This window comes from Pinus tabuliformis, chromosome 2_2, assembly GCF_031772625.1.
Source record: "Pinus tabuliformis cultivar Carrire ecotype Pingquan chromosome 2_2, CPIR1, whole genome shotgun sequence".
Lineage (NCBI taxonomy): Eukaryota > Viridiplantae > Streptophyta > Pinopsida > Pinales > Pinaceae > Pinus > Pinus tabuliformis.
This window is the reverse complement of record NC_142300.1, coordinates 242,157,650-242,185,124: the sequence shown is the minus strand read 5'-3', so window position 1 is coordinate 242,185,124 and position 27,475 is coordinate 242,157,650. Positions and strand designations below refer to the sequence as shown.

At 40.4% G+C, this 27,475-nt stretch overlaps 1 protein-coding gene across 1 annotated transcript in view; it reads right to left on the bottom strand.

Moving 5' to 3' along the window:
• The window catches only part of LOC149192186 (uncharacterized), a 28,859-nt gene extending 9,711 nt beyond the window's left edge, over positions 1-19,148 (bottom strand). Inside the window, exon 1 of the mRNA XM_089406863.1 lies at positions 19,087-19,148. Coding sequence (XP_089262989.1) covers positions 19,087-19,148 — 62 coding nt within the window. The remainder of the gene's footprint in view (positions 1-19,086) is intronic.
• Positions 19,149-27,475: the final 8,327 nt, after the last annotated feature.

The following is a 27,475-nucleotide window of genomic DNA, read 5'->3' as shown; positions in this document are numbered from 1 at the left end:
GGGAGTTCTCCTTATATGTTGGCGTCTCCAGCACCATCAATAGGTGCTCAAAGATCTGTTTTAAATTTTTCTAACAAACTCCCTATTTCTGCTCTTGTCACTCCTCCTGTTGTTGATTTAGAAGCTCTAGAAGTTATATTTATTTTTCTTGTTTTGGATCTACCTTTAGAGTAATTTTGACATAATTCAGCAATTTCATCAGATGGTAAGTATGAATATCTCCTTTACCCATTACATTGAGAATATCAAGATACTCATTTCTCATTCCTTTAAGAAAAAATGTTCTAATGGTATCGGGATTTAGAGAATGTTGTTTGGATTTGTGCAGATTTTAAAGAAATCATTCCAAGTATTCTTCCAAACTCTCATATTCTTGTTGAGACATTCTAAAAATATCTTCTTTTGAATCTCTAGGCTTGGAATAGGCTTGATATTTCTTAAGAAAAAAATTCTTCATTTCTTCCTAAGAAGTAATAGAGTGTTCTCGTAATCCCATAAACCATTTGAAGGCAGCTTCTTTAAGAGTAGCAGGAAAAAGACGAAGCTTATGTGTATCATCATTATAACCATAAGTTCTACATAAGATATCAAATTCAAACATGAATGAATCAGGATCTTCAAAAGACATTCCATAAAAATTTGGTAAAACTGAAGGTGGAATATTCTTCATTTTTACCTCTTCTCCTAGAATTGCTCTAGTGTCTACAATTGGAAATCCAAAAGTAGCTTCTTCATCATTTTATATTTCTACATCTTGTCTTCTCTTATGATCATATTCTCTTTTGATATCTTCTTCTCTTTTCCTTTCTGCTTCTCTTCTTGCCTCTTCTTCTTCTTCTTTGCCATTCTTTTTGTTTCTTTTCATATTGTAACCTTTATTCTAGAGTGAGGATGTTAGATCCTTGCCCTTCTTATGCCATATATTTTTTAGAAATTTCAAATGTTTCAATAACAACTTGAGATTCAACTTGATTTATTTGTTCAAATATAAGCTGATCTATTTGTTCAAGAATAGGCCGATCAATTGGTTTTCTTGTCTCTCTTTGCTTTCCTATGGAATATGTTCCTATATGTTTCTTTTTTCTCTTCACTTCATAAGCTAACAAAGTTTTTCTTTCAACAAGAGTTAACCTTTGTCAAGCATTGCTTTTCCTCTAAATCTTCCAAAGTTGGTTTTCCAATAGTGTAGTTAATTCAAATGGAGGTAGTCCTGCTTCTACCAATGGTTTAGTAATTGGGGGGTCTTGTTTTATGTATCTACCTTTTTCATCTCTTTGTCTAGGCATAAATGACCATAATGAAAAATCCTATTTACTTTTTATATTCTTGTTTAAAGTTCCTATTTTGATTAACTTTGAATAAGCTTCCCTGACAACAGCGCCAAAAAGGTAAGGTAAATTTACTGAGTAAAATACCACATGTGTTTTACTTGTCAATCTGGGTTTGTAGACTTTGAAGCATGTCCAAAATATATGGATTCTAGGTGAAATCAAATTAGGAAGGCAAGACTATAAAGTTGAAGGAAGTGCATATTACAAATATAACCTAAGTTTTTAAAAGACTAACATGTTTCTTGTTCAAGATGCAGCAAGCAAGAGAAAAGGCTCCTAACTTAGGAGATCCTGGTTTTCCTTCCTCAGAGTACTATCCCCAAGAAGAGAAACTAAAGAGCAGTGGTCTCTAATGTGTATATAGAAAGAGAAGAGGCTCTTAACTTAGGATATCCTAGTTGTCCTTCCTCACAAATCTACTCCAATATCATTACCATTGCATCAAATAAAACTGAAATTCAAGAAATAAAAGAATGATGATTTTAGCTATGATTCATAACTTGATGGAAAGAGAATTTAACTTAAATTATTGTTTGACCTTTCATATACAAATTTTATTTTAAACTATCATCATCCAAAAATCACACAAACAGAATCACATGTCTAAATAACTGAAGCATAAATCTGAAACCAGAAATATTGAAATAAAAATTATGCTAATGTAATCAAAGTGTACTTAGCTTGGTATGGGGGCCCTCCAACCTTGCCTTGTACACTTAAGGAACTCTCAACTACAACTAAATTATGAAAATATCCACAACATGAACAAAAAATTTAGAACAATAGAAAATATTCTTAAATTATCAAAAGGTCTCCAATAGTCTGAATACAAATTACATACATGAATGGTTCATTAACTCGGTTTAAATAAGAAAATTATCAAAAAACTTAGCTACAATAGCTCTAACAGTATTCATATCTCCTAATCCATCCATCCAGGTCAAACTCATTAAGTTCGGTTCAAAAAATTAGGCAAAATCCCAAAAAATAATATTCAACCACTTTTTAATAGGGATTTCTGAATGACAGGTCAAGTTTGACCAGCATTGACTAGGCCTGTGTTTTCTTATTTTGAACGAACCAATAGGTGTTCATCCATCCTTGATTCCCAAGCTTTCCAAATATGCACTCAACTCTTGCCCAACTGTCTTGCACATATGACTAACAAAAATATTACGAGAATTTATAGTGCAGCCCAAATTTACTCTTAAAACCCAGTTTTTACAAAAATCTCTAAAAGTTGAAAAACTTAATTTAGTTACCTGGATATGAAAAGTAAGAGAGAAATGAAGCATATGTAAGTGAAATATTATGGAATATGGTGGTAAATGGATGGGTTTAGGATAGGAAAAATTGACAAAAATTGAGGGCCAACACATACCATACACAAAAGAGTTACCCAGTGCGTGCACCGACCTAGGTGCTCATTCCGACACAACATAGTTTCCTTCATATGAGAAATGATGTAACATCACAACAATAATTCACACATTCATCGAATTTAACCATTCCAATTTTAGCTAACCACGAGCCATTCACATAGTAAATACAACAATCTTTTGCAACCAATCATGAGATCAATACAAAGGGATGTAGTTACATACACTTATCTAGAATTAATACTAGAGTTGGAAACTGAGATTTGGACAAAAACCCTCCACCCAACCATAAACAATTTTAGCAAAGCCTTACTTGCAACTATTACCCCTGAGCCAGATTCCAAAGCTTGAGGTGGGATGCTTTTGGGTGCTTTCAGTCAACCAACCCTGCTGAAACATGATGTCACAAGGTCATTGTTTCCTTCATCCACCAACTAAGCTCATTATGGCTCACACATTTCATGCATACACAAAGTCATGCCAACATTTCACAATACTGGGAACTCCAACTCACTTTTAGGAGAAGAGAATCCACTATTAGGAAGGTTCATAATAGGTTAATATTTTAATGGGTAAAGAGATCACTTCTCAAGGTGGTTCCTCAGTGAGTCAACCACCAAAGCTTGAACCCCAAGGGAGCTCCTAGTGGTTCTTAAACTCTCACAAACACCTGATTTATTCTTTCCAAATCTAATAGGGTTGTCAATCCACAAGGTTCCAGTGGTTCTTCAACTTCTCAAGCAAGCCAAACTCTCCTTAACAATTCACACAACAACTTTCACTAGAAGGTTCCTCAGTTGGCGCTCCTTTCCCGAAGTCATTTCAATTTTATAGATAGATTGATCTCTCTCTCTCTCTCAAAATTGTGTTCTCTTGCACACCGTAGCTTTGATTGTTTCATTTGCTACTAATACCTCCCGCTTTTCCATGCTTGTGAGATCAAGGGGGATCATGTATCCTTCCATGAATCATTACTACCACCCCCCCCCACAACTCTCCAATGGACTAAATTCATTCTTTATTTCCCCAAGTCACACAACAGTCATCCATTGACAACACAACCCATGCTGCTCATGAATTTTGTCCTTTTCTTTGCTTTTTGTTTGGGATGAAGGAAAATTGGACCAATCCTTCCCTTTTCAGTTGAATTGAATGCATAGTCAACACATTTAATTATTTTCCACAAACTAGGATTGTTATTTAAGGAATAACCATTCCCTCAAGAAATCATCTTCCTTAAGCAATGGAATGTGTGTCCCTTTCTTAGTTATTTTAAAGTAATTACAATTATTACGAAATGGGAAATGAACCAGGTGATATCATAACTACAATCCCATGAGGTGATGATTGGTGCTATATGATTAATTTCACTGATTTCAATCCCATTTAATTTATTAATATCATTGTAATTGGTTATTTTTATTAATTCTCATTGGATGTAGGTGATCAATTAATCTATTACTCTACATATAGGATCCCCAAAATGATATTTCATGCATTGTATTGCAAAATCCTATAACTTTCTTAAACAATGATTATATTGGTAGGAAAATTACAAACAAAAATAATGGTATGAAGAGAAGGGTGACATTGAAAAAATCAAATTATTTGAAATTAAAGATCCCTACAAATAATGAAAGCCTAGGATATGGGATCATATACTATGAAAGTATTATATTCCTTGTCTATGAATTTTGGGTTCTAACCCCTTTCTCATTTCCTATGGATTTTGGATCCAACCACCATAGCCATATAGCTTTAAATGATAAATCATTGTGATTAGTCCATTTCTCTATACAATTCATGTCTCTCAAGACTTTGATGAGAATTTATTCAAAATATGGCAAACAAAAAGAATTGGTTCCACACAAAACATGTAATCCAAATCCAAATACTTAACATGTCATAGGCCATTAATCCTATTAAGAGGGGTAATGTCTTTTCTCTTGATAACACCATTTTTCCATGAAATACAATGATCTAGGTGGATATTGGTGGCCACCCACCTATTCAACTTAGACCCCCAATACTATTTCCTTTCATTTTCTTTAATTCTAGCACAACTTCCTATTTTTGGCAGTTTTTTCGGTCCTGAACTTCTAGAGCCATTTTGAGGCCCTAAATGATGCTTTTTTGGAAAACACACCAAAATTGTAGCCCATTTGGCAAGGCCTTGTTGGGAAAATTTATTTTCCTCAGATAGATCTTTTTAACGGGGTATCATGCATGCCAAATAAACTTTTGGCACTTCATCTCCTAGGGTTAGGTTTTTGGATGTTTAGGGTTTCAATTGTTTCTCAATAATAAAAAGGCCTTCGAGCCACATTATAACAAGTTAATAAGGCATGTAGCCATCACATCTATTTTAATAGATAATCTACCATTGCCTAAGCTAGTTTGTTTCTCTTATGTTTGTAAATAATTTTTAGCATTTTCTATTTATTAAATGAATTTTTGTTTCTTTGTATCTTTATGTTTTAGGTTGAATCTCCATTTTGTTTCATTCCTTCACAAATCTGGGTCAATGGTGTTGTAATGTTTTCTTCTCAAAGAAGTAAGAACCCACATAAGATTGTGGATGACAAACAATCTCAATAATATAAATGGTTTCTAAACATTGTAGATCTACATCAAGTGATAGAAACAAAACCTGCCAAAATTTTGATCTATGCCGCAATCATAGTTAAACAAAAAAAAAAGTAATAACTCCAATCATCTAATGGAAACTAGATATACAAAGAATAGATTTTTATTATAGCACCCTTGAAGGGAACAAATAGTTGTTACCAGTCCCCCTCTATGGGATGGATTCTTGGCTATCCTCAAATGTCTTCAGCTTGTGTAGAGTCTCTCTCTCTATAATGTGTGAACCCAACAAAAATATGGTGTGCGACAATGAAAATAATTAGAGTTACAGCAGTGAGTGAAACAATGAAAATGATCAAAAGTGAATAATGAATGGAAATCCCTTCTATTTATAACAAAATATTGAGTTATCCTCGAATAATGAGCAATAATAAAATATTATTAACCCCATTCTTGGAATAACCACTTGGAATATTTTATTATATTTGGTTAGGAGGGAAAAAGTATTTAAACTTTTATTTAGAAATAATAAATAAATAAATGATTTATTTATCATCTCAAGAAATTGGTTAAGGATTAACAAACAAATAATGATTTATTTAATTATTCCTAAGGGATTTAGTCAAATTTGACAAAGAATAATAATTAATCAGTGATTAATTAATTATTCTTAGAGAAAAATAAGATAATTCTTGATTTATTTGTTTATTTTTCATAATTGGGTCATATATGACAAGGAATAATAATTGAACAATGGTTTAATTAATTATTCCTAGAAGAAAATCAAATAAATAGTGATTTATTTAATTATTATTCATGGATTTGATTATAAATTACTTAACAAAGGTGGTTTATTAATTAAATTTTCACAGCGAAAGAAATTTTACTATGCTAAGATTGGCTTTACATGGTGTACTTCGATCCATCTAGTAAATTAGGCTAGATGATCAATTTTTTCGGTGAAAACAGATTTCCCCCCAACGTACAAGTGTTAGGAGCAAAACATATGACCAAAGTATGTTGCAAAGACATACATAATCACTAGACAACACAGTGGAGTCAGAGAGAAGGAGAGAGAGAGAGAGAGACCAATAAAGCTGGAGTGAAAGAGGGTAGGGATAGAGAAGCCAAGACTAATGCAAGCCTCCTTTTATGTTGGGGTACCGGACCTCAATGAGGAGGGGGAGGCATACCCATATCCACCGAGACAACTTAGTACAGAAATAATAGTGCACACAGAAACATAAAACTGAGCAATGAAGTACATGCTGAATGGTACATGACATGCTAACATAACAGAGCCATAAAATAATACAATGTGTCCCATATACATAATGTACCTAGAAAAATATGAGCCAGGATTGAATACAATAATATTTGAGTACATGATATATAATGGCCCTTCCCTCAAAAAATGGGTGGGAGGGAGGGTAGGAGAACTGGAGAATCCATGCTGAACAGGGAAGGGCTTTGCAAAACTGAATGGATCATCTAAAGGAGACGTGCATGCTAAGAACACTGCGATCGGTAGGAACCGAACCCATCAAATTTTTGGAACTGCATCTGAGGCTATATGATAATAGGAATGTATTTGGGTATGTGGGGGGCTACTTGAAGGGACAACCCCTCATGAGGTCTAAAACATCTCACACACACCCAAGAATCACTGGACCATCAAGTGTATGAATCATGAACATGAAACAATCAAGTCAAAGGGAAATAATGAGTCCCTTTGCTCGATCCAAGGCATCGAACAAGAATGGAACTTGGAACCAAGATAAACCACCCTCTAGGTCGTTCTTCTGGAATAAATGAGATGATGTCGACAGAATAGGGCTCGCAATAGGTGAGGCAATGAGGATCCTCAACTAAGGCACGAGGGAAAATAGTAATGTGACTGATGGACTGACACCAGGGATAATGTAAAAAATGGTACTGAGGGACAAACATACGACTTCCATTTTTAGAGGATAAAGTGAATGGTTGACCTAGCAGCGACTGACTCAACTCTAGAGGGGATGGGGACAATATAAATGGAGGCCAAAATGGGCAACACAGGATGAATGATATGCAAATTTGGATGGAATACTATGACATGATAGAATGGGACATGAAACAGACTCCATGGATGCAAGGGTGACTCATCGCAGATGCTGTGAACAAGGGTGACTCGATGATGCTGCCACACAAAATAGTCTTGATGGGGGACATGAAAGCATGAGTAAATGATGGTAGCTCATGATGAAAATAAACACGTGAGACGCAAAGTATTAAGAGGAGGTGGAACTCAAAGTACAAGTGTTGCTTTATGAAGAAATTCGATTTTGAAAGGCGACGAAGTGACCCTTCGTGGAAAAATAACTTCCTAATGAAGTGTCAAATCATCCAAAACCAAGGGAGACCCATTATAGATCTCGATGAGAGCTTTCCAACAGTGCTGATGGTTCATCAAACTGAGCTACAGTTTGTTCGTAATGAGAGATAGAAAAATTGGGGATCTTTCTATGAAAGGACGCTTTCCCTCCAATTTGAATTCATTTTCTAAGTGAGTTGTGGTGAATTTTGAGAGGAGGAAAAGGCCCTAAATATTGTGGAGATCGTAGCAGACAAACTGACCATCAAAATTAGGATCTGCGACTTTCACGTAGGTTGCCTTACTCATCTCTTCAATTTCAGTGGTTTATTTCCTGATTTTTGGCACTTGGCAGCTCTCTGGGAGACCCCTACTCTTCTTCATGGTCGCATTGCACTTCTAGGGCCTAGAAGTGAAATCTGGCTCATACGAAACAAATGGAAACCTACAAGATTGCACTTTCTGGGCAGAAAACTGCGATTTGGGGTTGAAACGAGGATGGTCTGCTAGCCGGGGTTGTAGGCTGATCAGTGTAGACTATTGTTTTCTTCTCTAAACTGAGAAGACATGTGGTGTTTTGTAGGCATGGTAGAGCTAAAAATAAACTAGCATGAATGAGACTTGGATACTCCGATTCGAGATCCAGAGGGATTGGGGGGTTTGAGGGGAATTGGCTCATTATGGGGTTCTAAAGTTGGTAGGGAACCCACTGATGAGGGCAGGTGAGCCCTTGCTATCAAGAATTGTGAGCTATGGGGATCCAGACCAAGAGTTCTTTGTCACGTAGGACCACAAGATTGAGCTCACATTACAGGATATTTATTTCTTGACTAGAATGCTTCCCCTCAGAGTGGTGGGGGATATTCATCCGGTTTTACCTCACGGGAGGAACATTACTGAGTTTGTGGAGTGCCATTGTCCATGGGATGTATGTGTTAGGGGCGCGACTATCCCGATTAGTGATCTAGAGTGACTAGAGACATGGGCTATTGTGTAGCTGTGCTATGGGTCTTGGGCAGCCAGGCATTCCAACACATCACTGGTGGGCAGATGATGTTGGTTGAGAGTCTTTTGGCTGGGACCTACTATGGGTGGGCCAAGATGATGATGTCGTCATTGAAATGATAGTTAAGTCTATGTAGGAGGTAGGTGAACCATGACTACGCTTACAGTACTGTGTGCATTTTTATTTGAGAATACACCCACCATCTGTCCTCATGTACAGATCCAAGATGGGGGCCCACAGGAGTCCAGGATGCACCGTTGGGGTCAACTACTACAGAGAGGAGGAGGAGCGGGAGTCAAACGTATGTTCTACCTCGATTTTTTTGCACATTGGGATTAGATGCCCCTCTATATCAACGGTTACCCTTATAGTGGGATGAACTATTAAGGAGATCCTGACTTGCCACTTCTGCCTAGGGGAGTATGGGGACCAGACAGTAAGTATTAACTTGCTATTTTTATGTGCATTTCATATTTTTATTGCATGCATATGGTATTCAGTGTAAAATATGTGGTATGAAGACATAACACTAGTAAAACTAGCAGGATATGTAGGACGAGCCACAACACCTGGGGTTGCAGATCGGGGGACATCATCGTCACATCAAGGTCCAAAGGATAATGCACTACTTACTGATCTACATCGTAGGCATGATGTACTCTTAACTGGGGTTTCAGAGCGTAGATGGCATGAGTTAGATGATTGATACATAGATGAGTGTACCAACCTTCACTCAGAGTGGTGAGGTATCATGTGGTGCGTGGCGATGGCTGGTCAAGAAATACGGGATATACGTGCAAGTGAAGTAGAGCCTTTGGCACGGGATCTTCCAGACAGTGACTAGATGTGGGGACATGTGGGTCCATTTGATTTTGATTTTGAAACATGCTATGGGCATGTCGAATGTATTTAGAGCTATTTGATCCAAACACTTATATGATACATAATATGATTATGCATTTTGATATGACGATGATGGTTCACCATGTGTTTATTTATGGTTTTCTTCTGTGGTATACATGTGATAAATGCCAATCTAGAATGTTATTTGCAATGGTATCTACATAGGTATTTTGGGCTCTAGGAACATGACTAAACGTAATGGTTTCAAATTCACGTACCAACAAATTAACTCGTAGATGTTTTCTAAATAGGATTTGGTTATGCACATGATACACACCATTCAATTGCATGACGAGTAGCGAGGAATCTAAACAAACATGAAGATGAAGGATGTGATGAGAAAGGGAATCAAATAACAAACCTATCACTACATCATATTCAACCTGATTATTGGTGGCAGATCTAATGCACACACCGTTTGAAAGGTTTAACATATGCAAGGGGGTGAAAATGGCCCAGGGTACCAAGGTTATATTCCTGGAGAAGTGACTCACACCGTTGGCATGATCGATATACGGTGTGGATGATGGATCCATCTGAAAGGTGCAAAGGAAAACGGATGAGATGATGCAATCTACCTAACTTCATGGCAAAAATAAAAACACACAAATCAAAGGGATGTGCTATGAGAAAAATTTATTGAGGTAGATCACATTGGGAAAATTAGGAAGGAAATAACTTTCAAAATCCTCCAAAAATATGGCCCCTTGCATAAGTGCGACGGTAATCAGGGGTATACATAGCTTCCATGATGTCGTCATTAGACTGGAATATGGGAAGATGAGAGGAATACTAACTACATGATGCGGTGACGTTACCTGGTGCATCAACCTGAGAGAGAAGGTTTACATGCAGATGATCTGGAATGGTAGATGATGAGCTGGTAGACAGAGTATCTATGGATGTTGAGACCTAGGATTTTGTTGAAAGAGGTTCGATAGAAACGCGCTTAGAAACCTCAGAAAGGTTTACCTGTGAGGAACTCAAGGATGACGACAAGTAAAGGATATGGCCTATGGTGTCCGTCATCACAACATCGGGGGGATGGATCATGATGGTGGAACCAGATTCCCCCTATTCTGGCTGACTAGGGGTACCAAAACCCATGGGTAGAGGAGTAGGGGTTCCACTGCGAGTGGCCTTGTATTCACAAAGTGCTTCAAGGAAATTGTGAAATTCATCGAGACGAGGGAAACAATGGGAATAATGACGATGATGATCACACAATGCACAAGGGTGATTTGTGAGCAACTTTCTAAGTTTCTTGGGTGGACCTGGTAAGTTAACATGGAGTTTAGGGATATTTGACTTTGGGAATGTTTCATGGACCAAAGGTTCGAGATGAGGAAGCTCAAGACAATTATTGGTGGCATGCCCAACAACCTTACACAAAGCACACAGAGGTGATGGCATTGGGGCCTTAGGGGATAGAGGAGCTTGAGGAGCCTTGTCCTTAGGTTCTTTCCTCTTATCTTTTCCCCCATGTCTGTTTTCTTTCACAACAAGAATAGGTTCGTGTTGAGTTTGTGATGGAACTGAGGCATTGATAGGGACGGTACGTACCGGTTGAACCAGGGTCAAAGCATGATAAGGTATTAGCTAACCAGGCGCAATGCTTGCAGGGGGATCGATGTACCATACAGGGATTCCTAAGGTCATGTTAAGAAGGAATAGTGAAGCCATGATAGGGACATAAAATATTCCCAAAGGGGGAAATAGGAAAGGTATTTGGCCTACAAGGTAATGTCCCGGTGGAATAGCTCTTGGATGGTTGAGATCTGGAGGAACAGTTCCTTGTGGAAACATATGGGAGTCACCCACAAATGGAGGAGGTCCTGGGGGTGAATCCAGAGGGATCGACTGGGATGGTAACCGTAGGGTGTTGAGGATCTGGTTGCAGATCATATGTACTAGACTTCTTGAGATCAGTTCGTGATGCTTGTAACATGCAAACACTCATAGAGTTAGGCTCTGAGATGGGAGGGGGAAGACCAGGGAAAGCACCCATCAATGAGGAATCTTTATAGACTCCAGGTGAGACACCAGTGAGAGGAACTAAGGACTGTTTATCCAACATTGACGAGATAATGGACTCGGGGGAGGTCACTGATGTCGGCTCATAGTAAGTCAACTGATCTATGGTAATGATCTTCCTTTCATGGGGGAAGAACATCTTACAAAACACCGCAGATGTGGCGACTAACATGGAATATGTGTAGCTATGACTTAATAGAATGTTATAATCAAGGGGGTATCAATAACCTGTTGTAGCAACTACAACCACCCTCCAAAATTTTGGTCTGCACCCAAATTTGGAGCCTCCCTTGAGATTTTCATGTGACCATTGCATACACTTGGGTTCACTCCATGAGCTTGTGTGAGGCTTCACACCCTAATTTCTTGTTCATTCAACCCAAGATTTTTCATGTTGATGTCAATGTCTTGCTTGCGACCATGTTATGGTCATGCTCAAAGTCTTCGTTTCGTGTGTACATGTTATGTTCGCTATGAAAGCATTTGTCACACTCACACATGGAGTCACATTCGCTGTTGCACAAGCATTGTTATGGTCGATCAATGATCAGTAACAAGTGTCGCACTTTTCGCTTGCACCATCGGTCAGTCATGTTGAACATGTGAGTCTGGTTGGTTTTAGTTGTATCGTCATCAAGTCATGAGGGTATGTGTTTATAAGATAAAATTTTAATCTTTCACTCATTCACACACTTAGTCATTTTGCTGAAGTTCTGACGACAAGACTCCCTTTGAAAGTTGGAACATCACCTCACCATTGACTCGATCGATTGCCACTTAGAACATTGCAAAAGCACCAAGCAAGCCTTTTCAAGCTGCACTACCCACAAGCAATTCAATCAACCTCCATGTTGGCCACCTAGAGAGGTGGACCTGACAACCACCCCAGGACTGACTCCCCTCAAAAATTGCGTAGTGGCTGCACACCTTTCCCACACTATCGGCTGAAGAAATTGGGCAGATAGGTCGGATAGACACCCAGTGCTCATGCATGTCTCCCTCAGAAAATTGCGCAGTTTTCCCAGTCAGTTCTCTCGATAGTCAACCAATTGCTCATCCAAAAAATTACGTAGTTTTCATTAGCAGGCCCTCTATTGCCCAGCAGTCCACTCAGCTCATAAATTATGCAAATATGATCAGTAGGCCTACTTCCCAGAATCAATATAATTTCTCTCACTAAGAGCTCCCAATAGTAAATTGATAGTTCCCTCCAGGAATTGTGCAGTTTTTGCTGCCAATCTCCCAGCAGTTGACTACCTATTCCCCTTGGGAATTTCATAGTTTCTGCTACAAGTGACCCAGCGACCAGCTTCCAGTGACCCAGTGTTATGAAACCAACTCAAGAAAAAGATAGAAAAGATAGATCAATGCCTTAGAATTCAGCCTCTTTGAGGGGGCAACCTCCTTTACATTACATAAATGAACAATTCTTGGATGATACAAATGAAAAGACCTCCTTTATATATATAAGAGTCTAAGGGGTCATAACATAATCAGAGCCGACATAACAATAATAATGAAAGGGCACAATAATAACAATAGTGGGCTTCTATGGGGCACAATAGTAACAATATGGTCACTACATGGGTACATCAATATAATAAGTGGGTTGTAATAATAACAATAAGGGGTTACACTAGTAGTATAGGGGCGTAACATGCCCTTCTCCTTCAAAAAGCGTTGTCCTCAACGCTTGGGTAGTTCTTGATGATTCTGTATAAAATTTTTGTCCTCCCATGTGGAATCTTCAATAGGTAAGTTCTTCCACTTGATGAGATACTCTGAAATTGATCGATTTCGTAGTTGTCGGGTTCTTTTTTCTGTGACTGCTCCAGGTTCCAATATGATTTTTCATTCCTCTTCAATTTCTGGAAATATTGTTTGAATTGGGATCTTTTGCAACTTTTGAATAAGTGGCCATACTTCTTTGTGCTTCTTCCATTCATCCCTTGCTTCGTTTATCCAATCTGGTTGGATAATAGAAATAGCACAAAACAATGCTTCCACATCCTCATCCTTGAAGAGTCTTCCCATTCAGTAAGGTCGCCATTTTTTAAGTGCATGTAGTATTGCCAACATTTCCTTCTCATAAATAGCTTGCCTGAGATGTAGTAGTAAAAATACCCAATCACCTACATCAAAACATTTTTCACTACAATGTTGATCTACCTGTTGTTTCGTTTGATTTTGCACTGAAGTGGCGTTATCCTTTAAAATTTGGAGAACTTGTTGATGCTCGATGTGATCTTTCATTGCTTGAACCTTTTTCTTCTTGATATGTCCTTCTATCTCTAGATTTTGAGGAGTGGTAATTTCTTCCAATCCTTTACAAGATATGGTCGAATTCATTTCTTGATGCTCGATGTGATCTTTCACTTCTTGAACATTTTTCTTCTTGATATGCCCTTCTATCTTGATAGTTTGAGGAGTGGTAATTTCAACCATTGAATTAAAAGATATGGTTGGATTCATTTCTTCTTTCTCGATGTGATCTTTCACTTGCACCTTTTTCTTCTTGATATGTCCTTCTATCTTGAGAGTTTGAGGAGTGGTAATTCTTGCCAATGCTTTACAAGATATGGTCTGATTCATTTCTTCTTTCTCTAGGGTGGGGTCTTGGCGTATATCTTCTTCTTTTGATGTTTCTTGATCCTTTTCTTCCTCCTCTTCATATTCTATGTAAAATAATTTCTTCTCAACACACTTATGACCTTTAGTGCATTTTCTATCACAATTGTAACAAAGCCCTTTTTCTCTTTTTTCTTCCAATTGTTGTGGTGTAACCCTTGTAGGTTGTGGAAGGCTAGGAGAAACAAAACTTCCATCTTTATAGTTGTAAGGGGTATGCTTCCTGGTTTCCATAATTTTTCTTTCCACTATGTCACAAAGCCCTCTTACTCTTTCCAATTGTTGTGGTGTTTCTCTAAAGAAGGTGTTGCTCTTTGTATCCTCATAATGTGCTATCATTTCCTCCATGAAAATTGACCGCGTAACAAGTTGTTTATGAGAACAAAGCCCTTCATACCATAAAAATTGATCTGGTTCTAAATATGAAGATGCAATACATACCTTTTGTGACAGTGGTACACCATGTAGATCAAAATATTGCTCCATCTGAAGTATCCAATTTACCGGATCCTTGCCATCAAACTTCCTCATCTTGCTTTTTCTTGATTTTAGGAGCTCAATCTTGAAACGACTATAACTCTGTACTTTGGGATATTTAAGTTCTGAAATTGAAACTTGTGGTAGCCCTCTTTGTTCTCTTTCCAATGCCACCAGTCTGATCCAAATTGGATTCTCCAAGAAAGAGTTATGAAAAATCTCCCACAATGACTTGATTATAGACTAGTTCAGTGGAGTGAACTTGTACGACGTGCCACGAATCACTGTTTCGACCTTTGGATCTGAAATATTCATACAAGAAACTACAATCCGTCCTATTTTTGTACCTTCTTATGAAATTTCAATCTAATCCCCAGAGAGAAAGTTATGACGCTTTTCCCTAGGTCACCTATTTGGAATGTAATTCAGGAGTCTGTAAAAAGAACAACTTCCTCAGATCATATCTCTGCAAATATAGCGCGAACAAATATGAAATTTGGACTCGAGATTCAACGCAATTTCTTCTCAAATGGGTGTTTTTTGCAACTTCTGAAACATCGCAAAAAAAAGGCTATAGCGAAAATTCCACGATGACCTTTTTAGAGAAGCAAAACCCTAGAATCCAAAGCTCTGATACCAAATGTTATGAAACCAGCTCAAGAAAAATATAGAAAAGATAGATCAATGCCTTAGAATTCAGCCTCTTCGAGGGGGCAACCTCCTTTACATTACATAAATGAACAATTCTTGGATGATACAAATGAAAAGACCTCCTCTCTATATATAAGAGTCTAAGGGGTCATAACATAATCAGAGCCGACATTACAATAATAATGTAAGGGCACAATAATAACAATAGTGGGCTTCTATGGGGCAAAATAGTAACAATATGGTCACTACATGGGTACATAAATATAATAAGTGGGTTGTACTAATAACAATAGGGGTTACACTAGTAGTATAGGGGCCTAACACCTAGTAGCTAGTTTCCAGTTCCCTCTAGGAATTGCGTAGTTTTAGCTGCCAGGATCCTAACGAGTTCCTCCAAAAAACTGTATAAATCCTGTTTGCTAATCCTCCCCGCTCCTGGCCTGTTCCTCCAAGAAATTGCACAAATTTTGCTGTCAGGACCCTACTGCCAGCTCATTCTAGAAAATGTATAGACTTTGTCTACCTTGCCTTCCCATCACCCAGAATGTCCCTCCCAAAATTTTCATAGCTTTTACTTCTAGCCGAGCCAGACCTTGCGGACAGTCACTGTCGACTTGGATTGCCCATCTTCATCACCCAGTGACCCTTGCACAATTTTCATTAGCAATTCCAGGAGCCATCATCCTGCCTCATAACCTTGTTGCATGTCCTAGTCACTTGCATGCAAAATGATCATGTGTCATGGTAGACTAGGAGGTTTTTGGATTTGATGTCCTCTCTTCACGAGTGAGTGCAGGTACAGGTACACCTAAAAACATGGTGTGATGATGAATGGGACGAATAAAGGGAGCACATGCAGAGGGACAAGTTCACCAATGGAAGAAAGAATGATGCATGTGAAGAGATGTGCTCGCAAACAAATGATCATGAAATGATGTGTTCACAGACAAAAGGATGAGAAAACATGCAAGATGTGCTCACCAATAGACAAACAAACAAACATGCACCTTTTGCGAATAGACGAACCTGTCAAGCCTTCCAACATACAAGTAAGTAGCAACATGCCAAAGTAACATCAAGAGAATCAAAAACCATCGAAAACTCCACGTACCTTTCCATGTAGAGGTGAAGCTGTGTCACACCATGAAGACATCCACCACCCAACAACACTGCAGCTTGACATGTACTCTAGTAGCAGCATGAATGTACCAGCACTGTCATGTCGAGTCATGTCATCCACATCTCTACTGTGGGCCATGTTGTCAATCAATGTAATGTAACGTGGAAGTCCAAGAGACCCACTTGTTGTACAAAGAGCCATGTAAAGTCGAAAAGTCATGGAAGTCAAATAGTCATGAGGGTAGTCAAACAACCACAAGGGTTAGTTTCACCCTTGGCTATAAATACCCCCTCATTTGTACATGCAAAGGACATTTTTCACCTTGGCTCCTCCCACGTAGCCAAGAAAGTTTGTAATATTTTCTTTGAGGAGTAAGTAATGGCTCCAACACCCCACACACGGGGTTAGTGATATATGGTGTAATGATGTGTCTTGGAACTTTCGCTTAATTCAGAAGCCTGCTAACAGGCAAGCACGCTTTTGCACATGTATTGTAACTATTGTAAGACTAATCTTGAACACTTGTAATGCATGTTTCTTTAACTTGTGTTGAAAACTTGGACTTATTTCACTTGTTGTAATGCATAATATGTTAATGAAAATGTGTTGTATATTCTATTAATGCTGTCTCGTCCATGGTGAATATGTCCCCAGACAATAGACAAGCCTTTCACATAAAACTTGTTGTAACAACCATTGCACTTGTGTAGACTCATCTGCTAAGTGTTGTACATGTTATCTTCCCATATGTGTTGTGACTTCTGCATCCATGTGGGTTGCTCCTTCGAAAGCTGTGCACATCTTGTTGTGTTGTGTGTTCCTAGAAGAGTTGGAGCTTCCTCCCAACCGACTTGGGACTAACTTTCACCCTTCCCCTCTACTGTGAAAGAACCATTGACACAAGTAACAGTAGTAATCAACAAGCACGCGAACCTCACTTCTCAAAGACAAAGCAAACCACTCTCCTATGATGACAAGCAAGAGTTGAGGAAAATCCTTAAGACAATGGCAACCGGGCCATCATACCGGATGGGACTCCCACACTTTTGGGCATGGAATCCCCCCAAAACAAGTTTTGGGGCTCAAAGCCCAAGTTTTGGTCAATAAGATTGTAAGACTCCGCGAATGGTGGGTGCGGAGCGTGAAGTCTAGGATGAGTCATAGGGTTGTCTGCCCTAAAATATCGTAATTTAATGTAAAGTTATGTTTGCCTACCCATAGTCCGTGGACCATGGGATTGTATCAATAGAGTGAGGCTCTAAGTGTAAAGAAAAGAAAGGAATGATAGGATAGTGAAGGCATGGTTTAGGATTAGAGTTGGATTTGAAGTGTACTGGGTCATATTAGTAGGAAGAGGCTCTGTAGTTGAGTGCGTAGAGGCCTAGAAGAGTCCGCAGCTAAGTGCACGGACCCATACAGCTGAGTGCGCAGGGTGGATTCGAGTCTGTACTTGGGATTGAAAGTTAATAAAGAGAAGTTTACTCTATGCATCTGTTCTTGAATCTGTATTTTGATGTTATGAATTACTTTTAATCTGTTTATTTACTGTGTACAATTGATAAATACATGTATGAATGCTCATATATGAAAATAATATAAGTAATCAACCAACAAAGCCTAATTAAGGAAGACTTGGTTAAATAACACGGGTCGCGCTGCGGCTAGAATTGTGCGAAGACAGTATCAAAGGGTGTTGGGTGCCCGCTTGTGCGTGTAGCACAGTAAGTGAAAAGGTTGGACTGCATACCAATCACCTCATATCAGACATCCCCAGGGTGCGGAAACCTGGTTCTATCACCCTCCCATACTACTTCAGGTGAGACCTTAGTCCGCGCTCCACGGACTGTTGCCGAAAGGGCCAGTAGTACTAGGATTTTCTTGGCTAAATCACTTCTAAACCTGGGTTAGGCCCCACTAAGCCAACGAATGGTTCCATTGCCGAGACCAGGATCTGCATAAGGGATGTCTAATGTCGTGCCGCTGGAACCCAAAAAAGAAGGAAATTGAAGAGTGGTTGGATAAGAAGATTCATGAGTTCATGATACAGGAAAACAGAACTCCACAAGTATCTAAGGAAAAGTGGTTGGAGCGCTATCTGTATACAGAAATCCATGAGATTTTATTTGCATCCTTTCCTTCTAAGTTGTATGAGTGGATCGCGAAGTCAGTCGATAGCTAGGGAAGGTGTAGGCTTGACAAACCAATAGTGTGGACTCCGGTATTAGTGCGCGGACTAGAAGCATCAGAAGATAAGATTGCACAAGCTACAGACCATTGGCTCGACCAGATAATAGGGGGATTTATCACTAAGTTTGTAATAGACACAACCGTGAGCTACAACGAGGTAGAACGACGCTTTCTCAAAGGACCATGAGGTAAGGATATCAAATATTTGAATACTTGGATTATGATGCTATTGTGTGAAAAAAGGGCCATGCAAATACATTAATGTTTGGGACTATGCAGAGTGGAAAGATCTATAAAAATAGAAAATAATTAGAAAACAGTCCCTTAATTTCACCCTCGTGAGAGAGCGAGGAAGAGTTCACTAAAGTCTCTCTGAGAAGCACAGTTAGTTTGATAAGACAATGAATTTCACGGCTACCACCTCCACTCACACTGCCACCTGCTTCACCTCCCTCACCTCCATCTCCACCCACTCCACCCCCACCTCCTCCATAGTTTAGTATGGCAAGCATGATCAAACTACGAGTGTTCATAGATGTAGGGAATGAAGATCTGAACCAATTTTGGTTCGTAGTAAGAGCAGTATGGGAAGCACAAAGTGTCATGGACGAAAATATTATGAAGGCTACATTGGTGAGCGCGCTGCAGGATCACACATTAACATGGTATATCAAGCACTCTAACAACCACCCAAACGTAGGGATAGTAGAGATCCAGAATGCGCTGAACAGGAAATTTAGCAAGCCAGAGTCAGAAACACAATCAATCATCGGATTTAAAGAAATCGCGATGCTCCTGGGCGAGACTCCCTAGGATATGGATCAACAAATGAAGAGTATGATCTATGAAACCAATATGATGTTGATAGATGGACAAAATTGTCCATGGTTTGTAGCATCTTTGACACTGAACTTGAGGATGTCACTGTCACAACAGAAACTTTCTACCCAGGCCAAAGCATTGGAAATGGTGATGAGATTACATGAGACCCCGATACAAGATCCTGGGTTGGGAGTTCAACAAATCCATGTGCAACTATAGACCCTGTGTTTGGAAATAAAAAGTTTGAAGCATGATAGGGCACTGCAGCCAGAAACGTGCGAGGAAGTATTGTGCATAAAATTCAAAGGCGAAGGCCATGACTAGGATCACTGTCCAGTGTTCGCAAACTACTTGGCAGGAGGAGGGCCAATGCCGTTGAGGCTAAAGGCATAGGTAGGGATGAGTGTGACACCCGATTTATGGTGCGCGATCTATCAGATAGGAGGGAAACACAGACACCTCAACAATTGTTTTGTAATTTTTGTAGGTTGGTAGGCCATGATGAGTGCACTTTCCGTAGTTACGAGCTAATGATGGATGGGATCCCTACCTATAGGATGCAGACAAAAACGCGAGCCTTCAACCCAGATGTGGGGATGGCGTGCACTAGATTTCAGGGGTGAGGTTGAGGACGAGGTGGAATGAGACTAGGAAGGGGCCGCAGACAATTAATTTGTTACAATTATGGAGGACGAGGGAACTATGCCCGCGATTGTACCAACTTGATGAGGATATCCTGTTCGTATTGTGCTCAGTTTGATCATGAAATAATAGACTGTCCTACATTGATCACAAGGATGAGCAAAACAGGGGTATTCCATCCTCCTCCGACTCAGAATATACAAATGATGAGGTTTGAGCCGCGCGAAGAGGACCCAAATGTAAACATGATGCTCAGAAGTGGTACGGCCATGGGAGAGGATACGAGGAAGTAGCCAGAGGAAAGTATGTGGGTTCGCAAGGCTCCTGCAAAGGAACCCAAGTTTGACTTAGAACACACAAAGGAGACATTAATGAAAGACAAGAAGAGCTTCGCGGAGGCCTCCACTTTAGGAACTAAGGATCAACCAGATCCAGGAATGGATCCTTCAATGCTCACTACATTTTTTGAGACATGCATGAAACTGCTGCATGACAACAAGGCCATTAAAGGACTACAAGAATTGATCACTAGGTGCGTTGGGTCAAGGGAACAACGCGTAGTTAGGAAATTGGGGAAGCATGCATTTCACACTGGAAGGGAAATGAGGTTGACTTCACAGATTGGTGAGTATGAAATGGATCAAGTAATCCTAGATTTTGGTTTGGATGAAAATGTGTTATTGTAGCAAACATGGGAATGCATGGGTAGACCCATGTTACAATGGTCCCCTATTCAATTACGAATAGCAAACTGACAGAATATTTTTCCCATGGGGAGGTTGCAAGGGGTAACAATTGATATTGGAGGAGTGAGTGCGCAGGAGGGTTTTGAAGTAATAAAGATTGTTGATGATAGCAATCCCTATCCCACTCTGTTAGGAATAGACTGGGCCACCGATATGAATGGAGTCATCAACCTGAAGAAGTGCAAAATTATCTTCATGAAAAATTCACTACGTGTAGTAGTCCCATTGGACCCAACCGAAGGAGCGCACTACACTGAACTAGTGTGCGATGATGATATTGATTATATTTACAAGATAACTATGTGAGACTAGGTTTGGGTGAATCCGAATGCAGATGGAAGGATCTCGTGGGAGCATGAAAGCTCCTGCACTTCAGATTCAGATGAAGAAGTAGAGCGATGGCAGAATCAGTTGCACAAAGTGATGATGCTAAATTGCAACATGATGGTCAGATCACAACATTGCATAAAAATAGAGGTAAGAGAGTTGCCAACATATGATGGATTGATAGCGGTGGATGAATTCCTGAGCAAATTTGAAAGCGTAGTACCAGAACAGTAGTAGTTCGATGCGTTCAAGTGGGCACTGCATGCAAGACCCCCACGATGGTGGGATACACATCAAGGAAATTTTGAGGACTGGCGCGGATGTAGAAGAATGATGCACCTCCAGTTCCGAAGCTCCCAGATTTGAGCAAGTGTTGGTCAGCAAGGACAGAGAAACTTGCATGCCCACCTGTCTTGATGGGTATAGACATGTGCACACCCCAAACTCAGGGTCGAAAATCGAAACAGGACAAAGCAGCAGGAAAGGTGATGTGCACCACAAACGTTCCACGTAGAAGCATTCAATAAGGTATTCAGAGTCTTGAACAGGGTTCACCAGGCGAGGCGAACTGATTGGGACCTACACATGCCAGTAGTTCGATGGGACTATAGGGCCATGTGCAAAAAACTAAGCATGGAGAAGATTCCGAAGCTGAAGAGTAGAGTCAAGACCAAAATTTTGGATGAAAGGAATCTTCACACGACACCTCCTATAGTTGGGACAATACACGAGGACCAGAATGAAGGAATTATGAAGTTATGTGAGGGTGAACATATGTGGATTTAGGGAGTGATTCGATGAGGGAACCTTAAGCTTCGTGAAATCGAAGAAGATTGGGTACGACTGAGGAAGAAAAGCATGTTAATGGAAATAGAGATAAAAAAACTGGGAAATGAAATCGCGCAAGCATGTCTCGTGATAAACTAAGAGTGAAAAGACAAGATACAAACAACCATGCTACTACATTAGAATATTGTCACCGAGAATTTGTGACCCTGCTACTATGGTTGCGACTACACCTTACCAAAAAAAGTAACCAGGGGAGCGTACCACATAGGGAAGAATGCGCGATGCTGACTGTCGCAAAGGTAATTGAAGAGGGCCCATGGACTAGGCTGGAAGGTGAATTGAAGTCTTGCATAGGCGGGGCAACCACATGGCTAGCCATAGGGAGCACAATCTTAGTGCACCAAGCAATTGAAAGAGAGCACAGGACTATAAAGATTTTGTGAGGGAGATGCGCGATAAGGAGGTTACGCACAAGATCAACATGTCACAAGGGTTGCGCCCGTGTAGAGGGGGATGCATTGCCACATGGGTAGGCTGGGAAGTGACTGTTGTTGTCACTATTCATGACAAGATGTCCAATTTAAGACAAAGAGGAGTGGGCGACGGGCAATTAAGACACGAAGTCAGAACTAGATTTGAGACGATCTGCCACCAAGAATGAATTAATGACTTAGAAATGGGGGGAACGGTCAAATTCAAATTCAAAAGACGCAATAAAACTACCAAGGGTAGCCACGAGACAACAATTGTTTTTTTGAGATTTGAGTTGTTAAAAAGAACACAGAGTGTTGAGAACCAAGTCATGGTTGAGCCTCCAAAGTCATGAACAACTACAAACATCTTGAACAAAATGATAACTACTAGGAGAGGTGTGGGATTTGTAGAGAGTACCACCGGGGAAGCTACGCAGAGCCTTATAGTGCAGGTGGGGTATGCATTGGAAATTCTAAAATCGTCACGGACACAGAGGCCCAAGACGGATACACAGGTAGCGGGACCAGTCCATATGTCCTCGCAAAATCCACGGTTTTGTAAACTTTCTATGGAAGACAAGGGCAAGACTATTAACCTTGAGACAGATGATGATGAGGAGGACCTCCAAGCTTTCGTAGAGGAGATAGAGGTGGATGAAGGAATGGAAGAAGACATCCAGCTAGTGCATGCTATAGTAAAACTGCCCAAGTATGTCCCTCCGTTGAAAGGGAAAGAAAAAGTATCCAAGGGTTTGGATGCTGCTAAGAGCACACTCCAAACCCCGCTCCTCCGAGATGGAATTCTTTTTGAAGGCTCGATCTTGGGTCGTGTGCCCACAATGAAATTTTAAGATTGGGACCTCACGAACGGTGAAAAGTTCCCACATTTACAGACTAAGAACCTCATGAAATAAAGCAAGGAGGGGTTTGTTACAACGCTAGAACTGCAGAAATGGTTGTGTGGTGTGGAGAAGGCCAGGCTATTCCACTTATTATGGATTCTGCATTTTCACCGCGCATCGATTACAATATTTGTCATCAGGTAGCTGCTTTTCCTGGTACATGATGGGTACCTATGGCTAGAGGAGCCCATTCCCATCACGGTGGAGCTTATTCACAGGATTTCTTGGCTTCCCTGTGCAAGAAGGGACCCTGCGGAAATAGCTGGCAAAAGCAGAGATTTGGCACTCGTAGAGGCCATGAAGAAGAAATATAGGTTGGAAAAGAAGCAAAGAGGCTACGTAATTAGTAGCATTCAAGATAAAGGGGTGTGCGTAGCCACCTAGCTGTTGGACGAGAAGGTGATGAGAAAATTCCATGACAATGAGGTACCAATGCCAGTCATCGTGCTAGCCAAATAATGCGTGGAGGGGGTCAAATTCAACTAGGTCAAATTTCTCTGTGAAGAATTTATAACCAAATGCAAGGAAGTTTAGGAGCAGGTCAAGACCTTCCACTACATGTGGTTGCTCTTGTCTATCTTATTGGTGACCAGGGAACTACCTAAGGACACTCAGTTCCCTCCTCTTGAACAGGACTTGCTAGAGGCGGAAAAATATGCATTTCTCTAGGCTACGAAGGACGTCACGAGGATCTGTGAGATTAAGATCTTCTGGGTGCTCATGGAGGCGAGCATCTGGATGTGGATCAACAAAAGGTCATGCCTATCCCCCACAGTGTACAATAGTCTGTGGAACTTTGTGGACTTCAAGGCAGATACGCACAATGTGTATATTAAGGCATGTAAGGATCCAGTGTAGAACTGGACCAAACTCCCTTTCATCGTGATTGATGATGCCATTTTCACCATGCTCAACTCATGGCCTCTCGAGTGGCACACCCTGGATTTGGCAGCCTGCAATAAGACAACGGTACAAAAACAAAAGGATGTTGCCAAGCTACTGGCTCAGTAGAAGTGCAACGAGCAGTTGGCTATGGAGGTAGGTACTTTTCGCGAGGCAGCGAAGGCTGTTGCAGAGCAGACCAAGGCTGTCAAAAAATTAGCAACAACATAGGTAATAGGGGCTATTGTGGAGGTAAATCCCCTCTGCAGATAGAGGCGATCCCTACTAGTCCAAATAGGGTCTAGCAACAATCAAACAACGCTAACACACAGGTTCCTAATTGCAAATTAAAGACCGATGATGAGGGCCTACCTGGATTCCAACGCTAGTACTTGTAGAAGAGTCTTCGCTCCCGTTCCTTTGCTCCAGTTGGTCACAATTCTCACGATCCTCATGAATGGACACCTGCACATGCAAAGAACGATACAAACACAAGCATAAAATCCAATAGATGCAACTATATATCAGTCAGAAAGGATATAACTCAATCACCATCATAAAGACAATAAGAGTGGAACCATAATGATAGTCGTCTATTATTGATAAACAGAGAAGAATACAACCATAGTTCTGACGTCAAATCCTTCTCAAGAGGGTCTAGCCAACAAGTTCCTCAAGCATTCACCCTTGAAGATAGATCTCCCAAGACAAAACTCTCTCACTCACAAGCTTACACAAGATCAAAACACTTCACAACCTTCCTTAAGCTCTCTAACAATCCCACACTTCTCACACCAGCTACCTATCAACACTCCAAACACTATGAATTCCAAACTAGCAGCTCATAGCAATGGTGGAGGCTTAAATAGGAGAAGGAGTCTCCATGAATGGTGGGAGGATGAGCTTATCTCCAAGGAAGGTGACTCAAATGATGAAACAGACATGCTAGAGAAGGGAGGGCGACATATACAAGGCCAACAACCAGGTCTAGAGTCATCTGGAAGGCCGACTGTTAGAACAAACTCGCCCAGACTGGATCATCACAAGTACATAACTGTGCTGGAGCGCTGACATCGCTACCACATAACAGAGAAGGTCATGTCATCGCAAGCAAATATAAGCAACAGTCGCGCTGTCTCATGAAATCTGACCATCGTGGGAATCACGTGTACTTCCACGATGGCAGCGTGTTCGGTCTGTTTTGGAGCGCTCATCAGTGCGTTTATTTTTACAACAGTCGCGCTGATGCAGAAATTTTGGCAAAGTGGGTCATTTGGCAACATCAGAGAGCATGAGCATGAATGATTTGGACTCATGACACAGTAGGAAGACTGGTATGAAGGCAGTGACAAATTACTGTGTAACAGATGCCCCCTAAAGTATGAAGCCCGAGAGAGTGGAAGGGGTGAAATGCTTTACAAAACTGACTGAAATGGAACACCACCGAGAAGAACCTGCGCAAGTACAACTGATATCTCTGAATTACATGTAGTCTAGGCATGGGCGCAGCCATCCAAAAGACATACGAAATGGGTCTGTGGTATGGACGCAGCCACCCAGATAATGAGACCATGATAATAACAAAGATAGGGTCGCAACCATCCATGAAGACTTAGGTATGGTCACAACCATCCATCAATGAGTCATGTAATGATCATAATAATCCACAAAATCGCAACCTGGATCTCAACAGAAAAAATCCAGGGTCTTGCGCTCCATCTTGACCCGAACAAAGTACAAGTCCAAACATGCAAATATAGGAGTTGAAGTCGAACATGCAAGAACATTGTCTGATTACCAGTTAATAATGAAAACTATTAACAGACGCGAGAGGTACCACCAATAATAACAATGGTCCTCAAGGTACTATAGGTACAATCTACGGCGTGCGAATCAGTGAGACGGTGTCGAACACCCGTAGAATCATTCGATCGGAGGCGAATGATGAAAACCTTGCGTCGAACATGAAGAACCTACCATTGAGGCATGCAGGATCCAAGGCACCTGAAGGGAGTCTCTAGGTCAGCTTCCTGGATAATGAGCTGAAGTCGACAGGAAGGGACCTTGATCGAAGGTGGGCCATAATGTTTCCCACATCATCGACACGAGACAGAGAACGATAAGATATTTTGCGTGAGGTATTAGAGGGAGGTTGAGTATTCTGCAGAGGTCAACTTCTCTTAAACATATCAGCAGCATGACAGTGGACTTGGCAGTATTTGACATTAAATGATCGGGGGTCATGGTGACAAGGTAATGAGCAGATGAGAGGTCAAACAGGATAACCCAAACCCACGGAAGCAAGTGTAAAAACAAGATGAGATGTCCCCACCCAGACACAAATGCAGACAGGTGCCATGTTTAAGAGTGACATACTGCCGACATTGTGGTTCCATTTTCCCCATCATTGTTGGCGAGTACCCTGATTATTTTTTGATGACAAGCTTGACGGGGATAACATATGCTTGAAAAGATCGACAGAATCCGATGTCATTAAGTTTTAACGAGTCTGACAAAGGAAGAACTCGGTGTCTTTTCTTATTTAGAGAGTCTGAAAAGACAGCGGAAAAGGAAACTCCAGGGGGGTCCTTTTTCGTAAAGTTGTGTCTCTCGACCCCGAAAAAGTATAAAACAATGCCCGAAAGAACCGCTCGACCAGTATGATCGAGGAGTACTTTTCGTAAGTAGTAACTTCGACCCAAAAAAGTAAAAAAGCGATCAGAAGCACGTCGCTTCGTAGCCAATAACGAGTCTGAAACGACAAAAACCCGGCGATCTTTTTAAGTTTAAACGATCGAAAAAAGAGCTTAAAGGTAACTGCCTCCTGCTTCTTTTAACGAGTTGAGAGGGAGACTCAGCTATCTTTTCTTGTTTCACGTTGGAAAAGAGCTTAAAGACGACTTCTTGGGACCAAGTGCGTATAAAACTGTCGTAATTCTACCACCTGAGATTCTGCACAAGGAACACTGCACACGTAAACCCGTTCGAGATAATATAAACAATGCGCATAAAAACATAGTAAAAAACCATATTGGAACCAAGCATATAGTAAAAACCATGATAAAAACCCATATTTGTGGAAAATAATATATAATTTTACAAAATTACCATAAATAGGGGGGGTAAACAAATTTTTTTACCATTGTTACCATTGAGGCTTTATGGAGCGACTTGGAGCATTGAGGTTGGCGAACGAAACTCAGCCCCGTACGTGCATCATTCATCCTGAAACCAGTT